We start from the raw sequence: 14,842 nt of genomic DNA on the forward strand, positions 1-14,842 counted from the left end.
TGCCTGGTGGCGTTTTCAACCTCACTGCCTTAATCTCCGCTCCATCAGAATGGTTGCTGTTGAGTTTTTCTTTCCTCCTTCAGAATTTGAGGTTTTTCTTTTTTTTTTTTTTTTTTTTTTTCCTGGTGTTTTGTAACATCCCAGGGCAAAGCTCTGCTTTGCTTTCCCCACCTTGTCCCAAAATACAAAGCTCAGGCATTTTTCCCAAAGCCAGGAATGTTTTGTAGGGAGCCAAACTCATCTCCTTTGGTGGTGAGAAGTGGGATGTCTTGCTCTGTCTTTGGCTGTGCAAAGAGCACAGAGCTGCTCTAGCAAAAATAGCAAACCAGTGAGGTCTTATTTGCCCCTCCCTACCATTCTTCAAATGCAGTTTTTCTTTTTAGTGGGAGTATTTTTTTTTCCTCTTTGAGTTGCTGTGTCCTTCTGAGCCCTCTCCCCTAGCTCTCCATGGAGTTAGCACTTGCAGCTCACCAAGGAAGCGAGCAGTGCAGTATCCATCGCGGTAACCTGGCACCTTTCAGATGTGATTCACTCACGGAGCGTTAAGCATTTTCTCAGCCATGCTTCAGTGTCAGTAGCATGAGATCTTTTAATTCCTCTTCACCCCTACTGCCTGCACTTTTTCTGATGACAAGTATCTGGGAAAATCTGTTTTTGTGAAACACTTGACATAGAGCATGACTTTCCTGTCCTAGCAGTTCATTGTCAGAGAGCCTTTAAACTTCCTCTAGGAAAGTGTTGGGTTTTGTGAGGTTTTTTTCTTTTCTTTGTGGCTTGTCACACTTGCTGCCCCTTGTCTGCAGAAGGAGACGAAGGGAAAGATTGGAAATGAACTTTAAAATGTGGTGGTTTTCAGTTTGCTCATCCCTTTCTTGGCTGGAGGAGCAGTGACAGACTGATGGTACTGATCCTTCTGTGTAGGGAGCTGGTGGTGAATAGAGGTGCTGTGGATCTTTCAACAGCTGGGATGAAGGAGAAATAAATATAGATTAATTTCTTCTGGAGGCGTGCTGGAATTGTGGCTCTCCCAAAGCAATTTGGTCTTTGCAGTTATCAGTCTGAATGTGGCTAGGAAAGAAAAAATCGATAGCTGGAGCATCCCGCATTGGCTGGGAGTGGAGCAGGTTGCAGGATCCTGGCTCTGCCCCTGATCTGCCTCGCTGGAGCCCAAATGCTGGGGAGGTGGGAGGGATCCCCGCCTGGTGGGCTCCCCACAGGTGCTTCAGGGGTGCTGGGGTGCTTTAGTCTCAGGGTGGGAGTGACCTGATGCTGCCTCCAAGCCTGGGACTGAACTGCTGCTCTCGCGCGGGCTGCTTCATGTCAGGGCAAAGGGAAAGGTCTTTGCTGCTGGGTCCCCTGGGCAGAGCTGGTCTCACGCCATGGAGGGTGGCAGGGACCGAGGGGCATCTCCTTTTGGGGCTTCAGCACCTGCACCACCCTGCAGGTTTTGGCCATGTTACCCTGAAGAAGCATCTTTCTTTTAAAAAGTGATGCTGCTTAGAAATGAGAGGCGGCTGTTTGCTTTTAAATCTGTCCCTCCAGTTCATACTGGTCTCTGGCTATCCGTGGAGTCTTTCAGATCAAACACGGCAGATCATGTAGCGTGCAGAGGGAGTTAATCTGCAGGAGCCCTCCCTGGTGCCTCTCTCCCCTGCCAGCCTGCTCAGCTGAGGGCAGCTTTCAGCTCTTCCGTGTGGAAACTAGGGCATCTCTGAACCACCTTCTTTCATCTGCCTCTGAAAGGCCTTACCTCCTCCTGCCTAACGTTTTGGAGGGTTATTTTGGTAGAAAAAAAAAAAGTGTCGTAGGCTGGGATGAGTCGTCCCATGGAGGTTGCCTTGCCTTTGCACTGCCCTCCTTCTCGAGGGCTGTAATGAGGTGAGCTGGCTACTGCCTATATAGATCAGGCAGCACTCTAAAACCGGCAGGTGTGTTTCCTTTGATGCTCTGACCATGCTCCTGGAAGGTGTGCACAAATCTGTTTGAAAATGAAGTTGAGCTGTTTGGGTAAGTTCAGGGGGCCAGGAGGTACCTCTCCGAGACCAGTAATTTCCATCTCAAAAATTTGGCCTGAAAAAATTGTGCAGGAGTAGCAGCATTTCAGCACAAATTTTTGAGTATAAATACACAAATGTTACATTCAGTAGCCAGGAACTGTTGGTTCTCCATTTCCTTTTTTTTTCAGTCAGTCCTCATCGCCCACTGAAACAAAGCTTGACTTTGCTCTGAGCGGTTGGTGGGAAGCAGAGTATACATATATGTGTGTATGTTCACACACCCATATATTTTTATATAAATAAGATTATATTTATATGGAGGGGTGGGAGAGCAAAATGCAGAAGCGTTTTACTCTTGCCAGAATGCTCTCAGATGTGAAGTCACTTTGCAGGGCAGTGCCTGCTGCCTGCAGTTGCGTACCACAAACCCGTGTGTGGCCTTTGCGTGCAACATGGTTGATTTTCCAGTCCCTTGCAGTGGCAGCTGACGGACGCTCTCGTTTTCATCTCACAGGAGGAGCCGGCTCCCGTGGCGCAAGGCCGGAGGTCATCGCTCAGCGGGGTGTGCTACCTGACCATGGGTCTCCTCGTACTGCTCCTGGGCTTGGTCTTTGCGTCGATGTATGTGTACAGATACTTCTTCATCACCCAGGTAGGGGTGAGTCAGGAAGGACTTCTGGTTCTTCAACCGTAGCAGCCAGACAAGCTGCTCCAACCTTTGAAAGAGGCGGTGCTGTTATTTGTTGCTTTGCACTGCGGGAGCTCAGGAGCCATTCCTCTGGGCACTGCAGGCAAGCCCTGTCTTAAGTGGTAGGCTCAGGCTCACCTCCATCCCAGCTGCTGGGACGGGTCTTCCAGAAACCCTCCTCTTCCCCTCCCACGTGGCTTTGTTTTGCCCCTCTGTTTTTTTTAAACTCCATAAAAATATCTTGCCAGTTCTACCTTTTAAACCCAGTGTCCCTGCTGTCAGGGGTAAGGCCGTCCAAAAGCATGGCTCGCAAGGGCAGAACAAGCCCTGGGGAGAGCAGGAAGGTACGGGCAAGGGAACAGCTTTTTGCAGTAGGTTTTTTTGGCCCTAGCACAGCGAAATGCTGTAGGTGTAACAAAAATAGGTGCTGCTATTAATAAAGCAAGCAGAGAAGTGAAAATTAGGTGGGAGATGGTATGGAAAGTTGAGCCCTCAGCCTCCAGTAAATTCAGCACCTTTTCTTCCGCATAGTCTTTGCAAAGCCTGGCCTAGCAAAGGCACGGGGCTGGCAGCGTTGTGGTGGGTCAGAGCGCAGGGAGCGAGGCAGGGCAGAGCTGCTTTTTAAGGAGCGAACTGCTGAGCTCTGTGGCTTGCGGAGAGTTTAGCCAAGAAACCCCAGAGCATTGATGTGCTCTGAAGCCCTCGTTCTGCTGCAGAGCAGCTATTAGTGAATGAGTTCTCCCAGGACGGCCAGCTGCCTTCATCTCTGCAGCCAGCACTTATCCACTCAGCAGTATCGTCTTTTTATACACTCCCTTGCTCCATAAATTTTCTTGCTGTCAAATTAATTTGCAATCTTTGTTTTAAGATACATCAGTGCTTTATCGCCCGTGCTCATCTATACCTGATCTGGGAACTCTGTGACGGCTGTAGGGCTGCTCAGCCCTCTCTCACCCTGCTGTGTTAGTGTGCCGGCCCCTGTTGCAGGGCTCCTGGTGTAGATGCTTCCTTGTGAGAAGCAGCACTGACCACGTTACGGACAGCATTCAGTCCATCACCCACTCAATAACCTACCCTTGGCAGATGCTGAACGGCACTGGGAAATGCCCACTGGTCCATTTAGGGCCACTTGTCATCACCCCAGCTGCCTGCCTGCAATACCAAATGGCAGTTTATATCCAATTACACAGCAAAGCCCGTTCAACATGGTCAGAGATGCTTTGGAGACCAAGGCAACAGGGTCTTTATGTCTCAGTCTGCAGTGGCTGCAGTTTGTCCCTGTGGTCCTTGAGCTCAAACTTGGTCGCTCACCCAGTGTTAGCTCTCTTGCTCATACCTTGTGCTTCTGGAGCCCTGGAGTGCAGCAGCTCTTGTTTTGCAGTGAGGCAAAGCAGCTTTGTTTAGGTGCACCTGCCATATCCAAGCTACAGGTGCCTTTAGAAATGATGCTATGCTGACCCCAAGTGTATATGTGTTATGTAGAAAAATGCAGTTACTGGAAGCCACGTCTATGGAGGGATGTGAACAGTTTGGTCATGAAATTTAAGAGTCTAGAGACAGTCACTTTATCTTTCTGAATTACTCCTTGTGAAATCCCACAGGGAATCCTTTATTCCCTTTGGACCTGGCTAGCAGGAAGGGAGACGTGGTCATTTCACAAGGGTGTTTTACACTGTCTTCATCAAGAACGTTTTCTGGTAAAAAGACTGATCTTGGAATATCTTCAGGCACATGTTAGAAAAGAGTAGTTTTTACCCAGTATGGGTACAGTTCTTCCCGTGTTTGCTGTAGCTGTTAGTGGGGTGTTGTGGGGTGTATGAGTACTGTACCTCTGCCTGGATCTTGTCCCCACAGCTGCCCCGTGAGAGCGTGTTTCACTGTGGCGTCCTTTACGAAGACTCGCTGTATTCGCCATTCAAAGGGCAGCTGGAGTTACACGAAGACGTGAAGATTTACATTGAGGAGAACTATGAGCAAATCAACGTCCCAGTGCCCCAGTTTGGAGGGAGTGACCCTGCGGATATCATCCACGATTTCCAGCGAGTAAGGAGCTCTTGGGGCCTTTGGGGGGCATGGCACGGGGCTGGGGTACACCAGCACTGCACTCGTGGTGTAACACTATCACTGTTGTCGCACATGTCTACGATGATCTTATTAACTGAGCTGTCCTCCTTCCTGAGGCCTTTTCTGAGATTTTCCAACCTGCTTGTCTTGCTTGGTAGGGAGGTCCTTGGACAGGTTCGTCGTTTAAAGCCATTTTCTGTGTTCCCCAAATTCCCTCTTTTCACCCATTTTCACAGCCTCATTTCACTGTGAAGGGCTCAATTTCTCAATTTCTGTGCTTGGAACACAGGGTCTGACTGCTTACCATGACATAACACTGGATAAGTGCTACGTCATCGAGCTGAACACCACCATCGTGATGCCTCCTCGCAACCTGTGGGAGCTGCTAGTTAATGTGAAGGTACAGCTGCAATTCTGCTTGGTTTACGCACTTTATTGAGTTGGCTTGTGGGTGCCAGCTGGAAGCTCATGAGAAATAAAAACTGCTGTGTCTGTGGAAGTAAGCCCTGGCCCCGACAGAGCTGAGCCTTCACATAGAGTGAAGGCTTCAAGTGGGTTTAGCTGAAATATTAATTTTGCAGACAGCACGGTAACACTGGCATGATGGATCAACCTGACCAGGGTGACACAGATAAATAAGCAGCAGATTCCTTCCCTCTGCTGTTTACTCATTGTAAAAATCAAGGGAAAAAAGGAAAAATTTCCTCCTTTTACTCTCACTGTGGTTACCAGTGCTGTTTGCCATTTGCAGAGCTCTCAGTGTCCCTTGGGGAATAGCAGGCCTTCAGCTTTTACCCTTTTGTGGGGGGAATCTGTGCTGCCCTCCTTGTTGTGCTGGGGGCTGCAACACCAGACTTGGGCTCACGTGGTTTTGCTCACAGCCGGCATTAATTGGGTTTAGTACCAGCAGTTTTGTTCAGTTCAGAAGCCCATGCCGCTATCGCAGTAACTGAAAGCAGTCTTTTTAAAATAGAGTACTATTTAATCTTAACAGCAGGGGAAAAAAACCCAGGATTTTTAAGACTGCAGAAGGAGCATATCTATCTCAGTCTTTTGCAGGTAAAGCAAAGCACTGAGCCTGGATCTTTTACTCCCTTCTGTGAGGGTCTATTTAAAAGAAAATAGGAAAAAAAAAATTAACTTAGTCTTTCTTGAATTCCCTTTGCTTATTTGCTGGTACATGCAGTGTGATGAACTTTGTAGGGGTTAAGTTCAGAGGCAGAAGGTTGTGCCTTGAGAGAAGCCTGATCTCTACTTCTTGTCAAACTCCCAGTTTGTTTCCTAGCAGTCCTCGTAATTTCATGCACTGTGACTGTCTGGCAAATATGTTGGGAACCCTGCTGGGGTACAACACGCATTAACTTGTAACTCTCCAAACTGGCCACAGCTTCTGATCATGGCAGGTGACCAGTCTCTTGGGGAGAGGGAAATGGAAAAGGCAGGATTGCACAAGCTGACAGCTGAGCCCCAGCGAAAAACTGAGATTGGAAGTGCTGGTCACATCCTAAAATAACAGATACAAACTCACAGTCAATAAAAATTATGCTTTGTCTTTTTCAGAAATCTAATTTAAAAAGGGGATAAAAATACAATTAAAATGGTCTTATGTGTTTGATTCTTTAAAGAGAGTATGAAGCAGATGTGGGTTTAAATAACTTTCTGATTATTGGGATGGGTAAGTGTCCAGTCTGTCTGTGGAGGTTTTAGCACGTACCTTAAAGACATTGTTTTTAAGCATTTAGCTTGGTCTTGAGCTCAGAAAAAGTGTTTCACCATGAGGACAGTGAAGCAGCGTAACAGATTGTCCAGGGAGGTTGTGCTGCCTCCTTGGAATCCTTGAAGGTTTTCAGAACCGGACTGGATAAAGCCGAAGTCCCTCCCCAGCTGAATTTCCTTTAAGCCTTTGATCTTCATGTCCACGGGTGGGACCTTTCTGGTGGCTTGTGTCAGGCAGAGAGGGCAGATTTCTTCCTGCTGCAGGGACCTTCATCACCTGCTGACTTGCTCCACTGCTCATTAGTGCTTCTTTTTAGATGCTGGATGAGCTGCATTGGTCCTTCGACTCAGAGAGTTTTTGCCTTCTCTGCATCTCGGAATCCAGTCTCTAATGAATGAGACTAATTCCCAGCTGAAAATTTAGTTTTGAAGATGTTGAGTGGCTTCAGTCCTGTTTCTAGGAATAAAGCTCACTCCAGCGAATAATGTAGCAGTTTGCTCCAGCAGACCTTGGCAGCACAAGGAGTCAGTGAAGCTCCTTTGCCTTTTCCTCACCGGCCAGCCTGGTGCCGGGGTGCCCCTGTGCAGTGTGGCTGCCACGTGCCCTGCGCCTGCCCTGCAGTCCCTGCTGTGTGCGGGCACAGCTGCGCCAGAGCCCGCTCAGGTCTTGGCCCTGCTGTCACCGTGTATGTATCACCAGGCCTCTTGTGTGTGATTTTCTGCCTGTAAATGGCAGCTCTGCTGCTTCTTGCAGGCTTTATTCTCTATAGGTGTGACAGTTTAGTGAACAGGGCTGCCTAAATACCTGAGAGAAAAGGATGGAGGAATGCTCCCCCTGTGCAGCAGCGGGAAGTTGGAGATGACCCAGTTAAATGATGGATGATCCACACCTTTTGCAGAATGCAAGATGCTCAAAGCTTTAGTTTCCCTTAAAAGTCTTGGTGGAGAATGGAAGGTGTCATCCTTGTTGCACAGTCCTATGATGCAGGAGCGATGATTCCAGACTACTTCAGCTGCCACAGCTATTTAAATTTAAAACAATGAAGAGACTGGATTGTGTGCATGTGTGCTTCTCTAAGCCCTCTTACTAGGTCAAGGATGTGGCAAATCCTGAGCCCTGCCCTGGGTGTTAGCATGACAGCTCCTGCCAGTAACTGCACATATCGCATGCCCTCTCCTTCACTCTCCCACTGAGAATCAATAATTGAATTTCTTCCAGAACTGTTGTGTTAGTGTAGTACAAACTTCCACTAATAGCCTAGTCCTCCAGCATTAGAGGAGAGATTTATTGATCCGGTAGGTTATGCCAGCCCAGCAGCACAGCACTAAGTTAAGGCGGCACGTTTCCAGGTACATCTCTATGGAGATAACTAGTTCTGTGCTGGAAACTGAAGAGGTGGTATTTGAAATTGAACTGCTGTTGCTTACTTTTCCCCTTGATTATATTTATATTGGCCCCAGGTTCTTTTATTTCTTTGATTCTTCTTAAGGGAAAGGGACCAGACGTGTGTCATTGCTTCATGGCCTCGTTAGCATTTAGTCTGCTCAGGAGTGCCTCCCAGCTCACGCTGTACTTGTAACACCGCTGCTTATTGCCACGGTGATGCCCAGACAGCTGCAAGATGCCCTGAGCACCCAAAAATCAGTTTGCAGAGAGTCTTCAGTGCAAAGCAGATCCCTTTCATGTAGAAAAAGAGGCGGTCTCCATCCCTGGGATGTACCCCCAGGTACCTCATTTCCTCTCTTCCCGTTTTTTTCAGCCCCTGGTGGCTTTCTGCCATGTCCTCCCACCAGGCACCCCACTCATCACCCTGCCCTTCATAGCAGCCTCAACCCCAACAGCAGGGAGCTCGTGTGTGCTGCTTTGCCTCAGCTTGGTCCCCAGCGTGAGCCACCTTTCTGCACTGCTCCAGAGTCGCTGGACGATGCCCCCGAGGCGATGGCAGCGTGCCTAGCGCTACCACGCAGGGCAGTGTTTCTAAATGTGGTGCCTGTGGCACATCTCTAGTCCCTGTTCCTGTGGGCTCCAAGGGCAGGAGGCCATTGTGGCTGTGATGAATGGACCGAGCAGGGGGAAATGTGGAAAACTCAGGAAACTGCTGGAATCTGAGCAGGGCTGGCGTTTTTGGGTTTTGCCTTTTGAAGTCAATGTAAAGTGCACATTTTCAGTGGAGTTCCTGGCATTTTGGTTGAGCCTTGATCCCTCTCCAGATGGGTTTGTTGTGCTAGCAGAGTTAGAGCTTTGCGCACCCTCCTTTAAAACTGAGGTTAGTTTAAAAGCAGGGTTGATCCTACACTGGCTTCACCCCATATGTGAACGTTCAGGTTTTGGATCTAATCCATTTTGTGTGCCCTGTGCTAGTAGCATGGGACAGTTTACTGCAAGGACAGGGGCGCACATTAACTGGTCCTTGTAAGTGGAGTTTGAGCCTTCAAACCATGAATTTTCTGCAGTTTGGCAGTCCTTGGTGCTCTGTGTGAGACAGGAGGAGATCATGGCACCATTTGTGCTTTATTTTGGTGGAAATTGTCATTTCAGAAAGGGACGTACCTGCCTCAGACGTACATTATCCAGGAGGAGATGATCGCGACCGAGCATGTCAGTGACATGGAGCAGCTTGGCTCCTTCATCTACCGGCTCTGCAGTGGCAAGGAGACCTACAGGCTGAAGCGGAGGAGCGTGAGGAGACGTAAGAGCCTCGTTCATTCAGCTGTCCTAACTCGCTTTGCCCCCGCATCACGGTTGTTATTTCTACTGTTACAGCCATGCTGGCCTCTTCATGGCGAGAGGGGAGGTTTCCCTGTGGGTGTAAGCACACAGGAGATCTTTTTAAGATGTTTCCCATCTAAGTCATCTAAATCCAAATCTGGGATGCTGCTCTGCAAATGGGTGCTGGCCGCTGTGTTTCTGTTGTCTGTCAGCCGAATAGGAACATGGAGAGAATGACTGCAGGAACCAGCAGTTCATTTACATGTGGGCTTCCAGGGCTGAACTAATAGCAGTGCTGTTGGGAACTGTTTGGAAAATTTCCCTGATGGAGACACCTGCTTCAGTGGCAGCTGTTCGGAGCAGACTAGGTCTGCGAATTGCCTTTAATTAATAAAGTTTCTAATACTATGGAAAAAGTTTTGAAGAGGGAACACTGGACTACCTTAAAATGATTTCATGAAAATCAGCGATATGTATCTTGCATATTGCTGTATGTAATATAATATTGCTGCAAAAGACTCCTTAATTTCATAATTTGTATTTATTTGCTTTTAGATACTGTACTTAAAGTCTTACCTGAAACATGAACCTGTAGGCGGTTTGGGTTTGGATCTCTAGGGATGCGTTTGGGTGCAGAAGTCACCGTGGCTGTAGTTGGTGGATGCTTTCCCCACAGGAGCTGCACAGTTATGTGCGGGGCTGCTGGCACGCTGGCTGCTGCTCTCGTGGAGCCCTGGCACGGTCCTGTTTGTCAGCAGGGCACCACCGGGTTTGCTATAAGAAGGCAGTAGCTGCCTGGCAGAGGTGCCCAGAGTTGATGTGCTGCTGTTTAAGGGCATGGGGAGCATTACTTGTTTCCCAGAGAGGCTGAAGCCTTAGCAGGATCAGTGGATGCAGACAGCCGGAGGGGTGGCTATTTTAAGCCCTCCTTAGCTGTATTCAGAGCTATGCTCTGTACCAGCCTGTGATTTCTGCCAGTTTCATGAGGGTTTCTGGTCTTTGAGATAACACTGAGATGCTGCCAGCTGAAACCAGCTGTTTCCAGGCGGTTCCTCCAGCTCATGGCAACTCTTACTGGAGCAGAACCATGGCCTAGTGAATACAGCTATTCTTCCAAAGACCAGATTATGCTGCTTTTCATACGGGCTGTGTTCCTGCATTCCAGTGTTCAGTGGTTGCATCTCATGTGCTTTCCTTCCTCCACTTGATGTAGCTTTTACAGATTACCATTTGTTGAATTTCCCCTCTCCTCTCTTTCAATCACTTCTAGGTATCAGTCGACGTGAGGTTGGGAACTGTCATCGTATTCGTCACTTTGAGAACACTTTTGTGGTCGAAACTGTTATCTGCAAAAAGTCATGAAGACACTCTCCAGATGTAACCTTCCTTGGCTTTGCTTGCACACACATGCACACACATGCTTTCGGCCCTCTCTTTAGACATGGTAATCTTACTTTTTTTACTCCCTCCCCTGCTTGTGCAGCTCTAACCTCTTGGGCCCATTGTGGCCTCAGAGTTGGATTCTCTTCTCTCCCTGCTACCTACCTGAGACATTTGCTGGGCTTAAATTTACACAGTGGTCAAAGATAACCTAGGATTAGATGCAGCTTCTTCCACACCACAGGTTGGGAATCTTTTTTTGGGAGCAGGTTTGGGGTAGGAGGGATGGCTGAGAAACAGGAGCGCTGGAAAGAAGTGCTCTGAGGCTGCCTTGGCACCAGGACAGAAAGTTGATGCATAAGAAGAGGGTTACCATTTTGATGCTGATGTAATGATCAGAAATACATAACCAGATGCATTTAGGAAAAGAATAGGTGTGAGGCTACAGACAGGGTGATTCAGGAAGCCCAGCAGAGTGAGGGTTTCTGCCCAAACCATGCTGTGGTGGCCCCAGCTTGCCGTGTGCTGTCCCCCTGAAGACCAGATTTTCAAACATCAAAAGCAACAACTGTGTGTTGCTTTTATGACCGGCTCCTGGCCCCTCCTGAGCACGGCATGGCTCAGCGTGACCCACTGAGCAATGCAGGGTATCCTGGTGGGTGTTCAGGGTGGGTGGGAGGCCAGGGCAAGGGGCAGTGAGGTAGGCTGGGAATGACATGAATGGCGCAGCATGTCCCTGCTCCCCAGTCACAAAGCAGAGGGTGAAGTGCAAGGCTGTGTGGTCTTTTCTCTAACAGAGTTGCAGCTGCTGTGGATCCTGGGCAGATGTGCTCTCACTCTGCCTAAGTAAATAAAAGAGGTGAATCTTTGATGCAAGGGGCCAAAGCTCCACCGATGTCCCATCTATAGGCCGTGGCTGCAGGTGGAGCTGAGTGGTTTACTCCAGCCCTGTGTGTCCTGGCCAGCTCTGCTTGCTTGGGAAGATGAGTTATGTTCACATGGGCCTGTCTTCCTGAGTTGCGGAGATCCCATCTGTGTGCAGATCAGGTGCCATGTCTACGTACAAAGTGGTGTCAGCAGAACTGGTAGTTGAGAAGCAGATTATTTTTTATTTTTTTAACAGTGTGTATTATTGTGTAACTCCTCTGATGAAAGCTGTTTTCATAGCAATTACTGTAGTCTAGCCATGTATCACGTTATCTGCAGGCACCATTGTAGTACAGATACTGATACAAGGCAAAATTCAGCTGATCGATATACTGCGGAGAAATTGTGTGAACGAAACTGCATTTCTATTGATCATCAGACAGAATTGCAGAGTAATTAAATATTCTTCCCTCTGTTCCATAAATATAGTTAAACCTAATTAGGTTCTTGAAATGCAGGCAGTTTTTTGGCTTGAAAGAATGAGGCGAGTTTCAACTTGGCACATTCTTGTTAATTGGTTTCCAGCAAATCGGGACTTGTTCACCATCTGTTGAAATGAGCTTGTTGTTTTAGAAGAGGAAGGATAAAGTAAATGCAAGTACAATCATTAACTCAGCAGAACCAAAAAACATGAATATATTTTAGAATAAAACTTTTAAGTAATAATACTGCAAGTTAATTATGTGAAAACAAACCAGGATCTCAAAATGTAATCTAATGGGAATTAGTATGTCTTTAGAGGCTGAGAATATTATTTTTTATATATAAACCTAGTCAACTATAAACAGTAGGTTTTAACAAGTAGAGGAGGATGCTTTGGTTTCACTCTGCTTTAAGCTTGATGTAAAATGAAGAATTACGTGCACTTCATGCAGGTTGGTAAGGAAAGTTTCCCACTGCCAAAGGCGTATTTGCTTTTCTAGCGTGTTTTTCCAACAATAATTTGCTGCTAGCCCTCACCTTTCATTGCGGAGTGGATGACAAGAAGTGTGTCAGAGAATGGGTTCACTTAATGGAAGTGCAGCAAACTGGTAAATTTAAGCCCTGCCTTTCTCTTAATTTCTAGGAACCTAAGCCTGCACTCAGGTGAGCATACAGACCTTTTCCCCCTTCCTTCTGATTCTGCATGAAATAACTGGTCATTGCGTATGCTAACTCTGTGCAATCTGCAGTTGTCAGGACAAACCTTGGTTCTTTAAGGTGAACTAATGTGGTCACTGTTTCATAGAATGAGAATGCAGTTGTCTAGAAAGAAAATACAAGATGCTTTGTATATTTTGTCTGGTAGGACTCTTACTTCTTAGGAAAAATCTATGGGATAATAAAATCTTTTACCTCTGATCTGTAAAGCGTGTGTTTGTTTGGAATGAAAAGCACAGGCCCTCCGTGAAGCTGTCTCTTGTGGGAGGCAGCAGCCAGATCTCTGTGGAAGGGCCAGCCCAGCGGCAGCTTGGAGCTGGGCAGTGGGAGGATGCTGCAGTGCGGAGGATGCTGCCCACGGTCATGGGAGAGCGGTGTGGGGAGGTGGCTGAGCAGCCCGCTGTGGTGCCTGCTCATGCCTGCACTCTGCAGGGCTCTTCCCCTGGCCTTGCACTTCCCTGGGAGGCTGAAGGGCAGCCCATGGTGAGGAGGTCACTGCCAGACTGAGATCTGTGAAACAGCAAGGTACCTCTGCTGCTTGGGTGGCTGGTGGGTGGCTGATCTTCACGCTCAGCCTTGCTTCTCCAGCTGCCTGGCTTCTGCGTGGAAATCTGTCTGCGTGTGGCCTGCCCCTGCTGTTGCCTTCTGGCTGGTTCTGCAGGGCAGGCCTTTGGAGGGCTTCCCTCCTTGCTGCGTGCAGCATCGTGGGTCCCTTAGTGCTCTCCTGAGCTTTCTCTCCCCCTCTTCCATCCTTTGGGTAGGGTAGTGTCAGAATATTGTTCCTGAAGTTGGCTGTTCCTCTTTCCACAATTAGTCTCTGGTCAGTCAGTAAGGAAGTTCACATTTTGCTTGTTACAGTCATTTTTGCTGCATTTTGAGTTTATGTCTTTAGTGTCTGGATGCTTTTTCAATTATTGGGGTTCTGGAGAAGGGAGCTGCATCTTGCAGTAATTATGTTTACTAAAGCTGCTTCTCCCAGGGTGGCCCAGCCAGCTCTGCCTGATGGCCGTCTTCTTCCATCGGCACTGGGCTGAGGAAGCGACTCCGCATCTCCCCATGGGGAACCTGACCCCTTCAGACACGTTCGCCTTTTGAAGCCTGAAATGCTGATACTAAGAACGTGACTGATGCGGTTCTGTAAGTCTAGTTACCGATAAGTCAGCCACCTTGAGAGTTGCCCAGTGCAAAAAAACACAGCTTGTATTGTGAAATTTTGTGTTTGCTTTTGAACATTTACTCTTGGTTCGGTTTTTCATTTCTTGAGGTTGTGTTCATTGCCCCTTGCTCTTAGGAGACTTGAAATAAGTCAGTTCTACCTCCTAATCTTGCTCACACTCTGGCAGAAGGCTGCTTTATTTGACCAAACAGTAGCACATATAAAAGCTTGGCAGTAAAGCCTGCTCTAGGAGAACCATGTGGCAGAGATGCAGTTGAAACCCTAAGATATGGTCCCTGTGACGGCAGCTAGCACCTAATACAATTTAGCTTTTAATACTTGCATATTGCAGTATGGCTCAGTGGCTGCTGTTTAGCTTTACCAGGCAGTGCTCAGTAAGTCGGAGTTTTGGTTTGACTCTAGGACTATCCACTTCCAGGCTCTGATGGACTTTAAAAAAATAAATCTTACTGGAAGTCTATCAACATAGCAGTTAAGAGGAGGTACCTCTGTGTCTCTTCTAAAACATAAATGAGCTCTGTTACAAGTCTACAGCTACATTTAAAGTCCAGTCCCATCCCATGAAATGCAGCCCATTGGGTTTTCTGCACCCTTGGGACAAGGAATGCTTTGGCCATGATGGACCACATAGATTCCAGCAAGGAGGGAAGGACTTGGTTTTTCACCAGCATGATGGGGAGCTCATGTGTGGTGGGAATGGCTGTATTTTGTTAATGTGTCGGGCATGCTTCTGGGCAGGTGGCAGAAGGGCTGCTGTGTCCCTCAGGAAGGCGCAGGGAAGCACGGGCAGTGGGTGCACTTGTCCGCTGCCAGCCTGGTGATGCCACAAGGCATGGGAAGCTCTGTGCTCGCAGGCATCCCACATGGCAGGTCTGCTGGGGGTTGGCTGTCCGCTGCCAGCACGGATGTGGGGTGACTGGTCCACAGGGTGTCCTGGGTGTCACTGGTTTGGTACCAGCAGCTGCTCGCCACAAATCGTCCTTTGGTGTTGGGGATGAAGAGGAATTGTTGGGCCAGTTTTATGCTGTGAAGAATGAAAATAT

At 48.0% G+C, this 14,842-nt stretch overlaps 1 protein-coding gene across 4 annotated transcripts in view; it reads left to right on the top strand.

The window, feature by feature from the left end:
* Positions 1 to 12,823, top strand: part of ITM2C (integral membrane protein 2C) — a 33,121-nt gene extending 20,298 nt beyond the window's left edge. For 3 of the 4 annotated variants that reach the window (XM_056358880.1, XM_056358879.1, XM_056358881.1), the window contains 5 exons: positions 2,512 to 2,649; positions 4,540 to 4,728; positions 5,039 to 5,149; positions 9,005 to 9,155; positions 10,446 to 12,823. In XM_056358880.1, coding sequence (XP_056214855.1) covers positions 2,575 to 2,649; positions 4,540 to 4,728; positions 5,039 to 5,149; positions 9,005 to 9,155; positions 10,446 to 10,537 — 618 coding nt within the window. In that variant the 5' untranslated portion in view covers positions 2,512 to 2,574 and the 3' untranslated portion in view covers positions 10,538 to 12,823. The remainder of the gene's footprint in view (positions 1 to 2,511; positions 2,650 to 4,539; positions 4,729 to 5,038; positions 5,150 to 9,004; positions 9,156 to 10,445) is intronic. The other variant, XR_008825229.1, reaches the window with a different exon arrangement.
* The last annotated feature ends 2,019 nt before the right edge of the window (positions 12,824 to 14,842 follow it).

Source organism: Falco biarmicus, chromosome 13, assembly GCF_023638135.1.
Source record: "Falco biarmicus isolate bFalBia1 chromosome 13, bFalBia1.pri, whole genome shotgun sequence".
Lineage (NCBI taxonomy): Eukaryota > Metazoa > Chordata > Aves > Falconiformes > Falconidae > Falco > Falco biarmicus.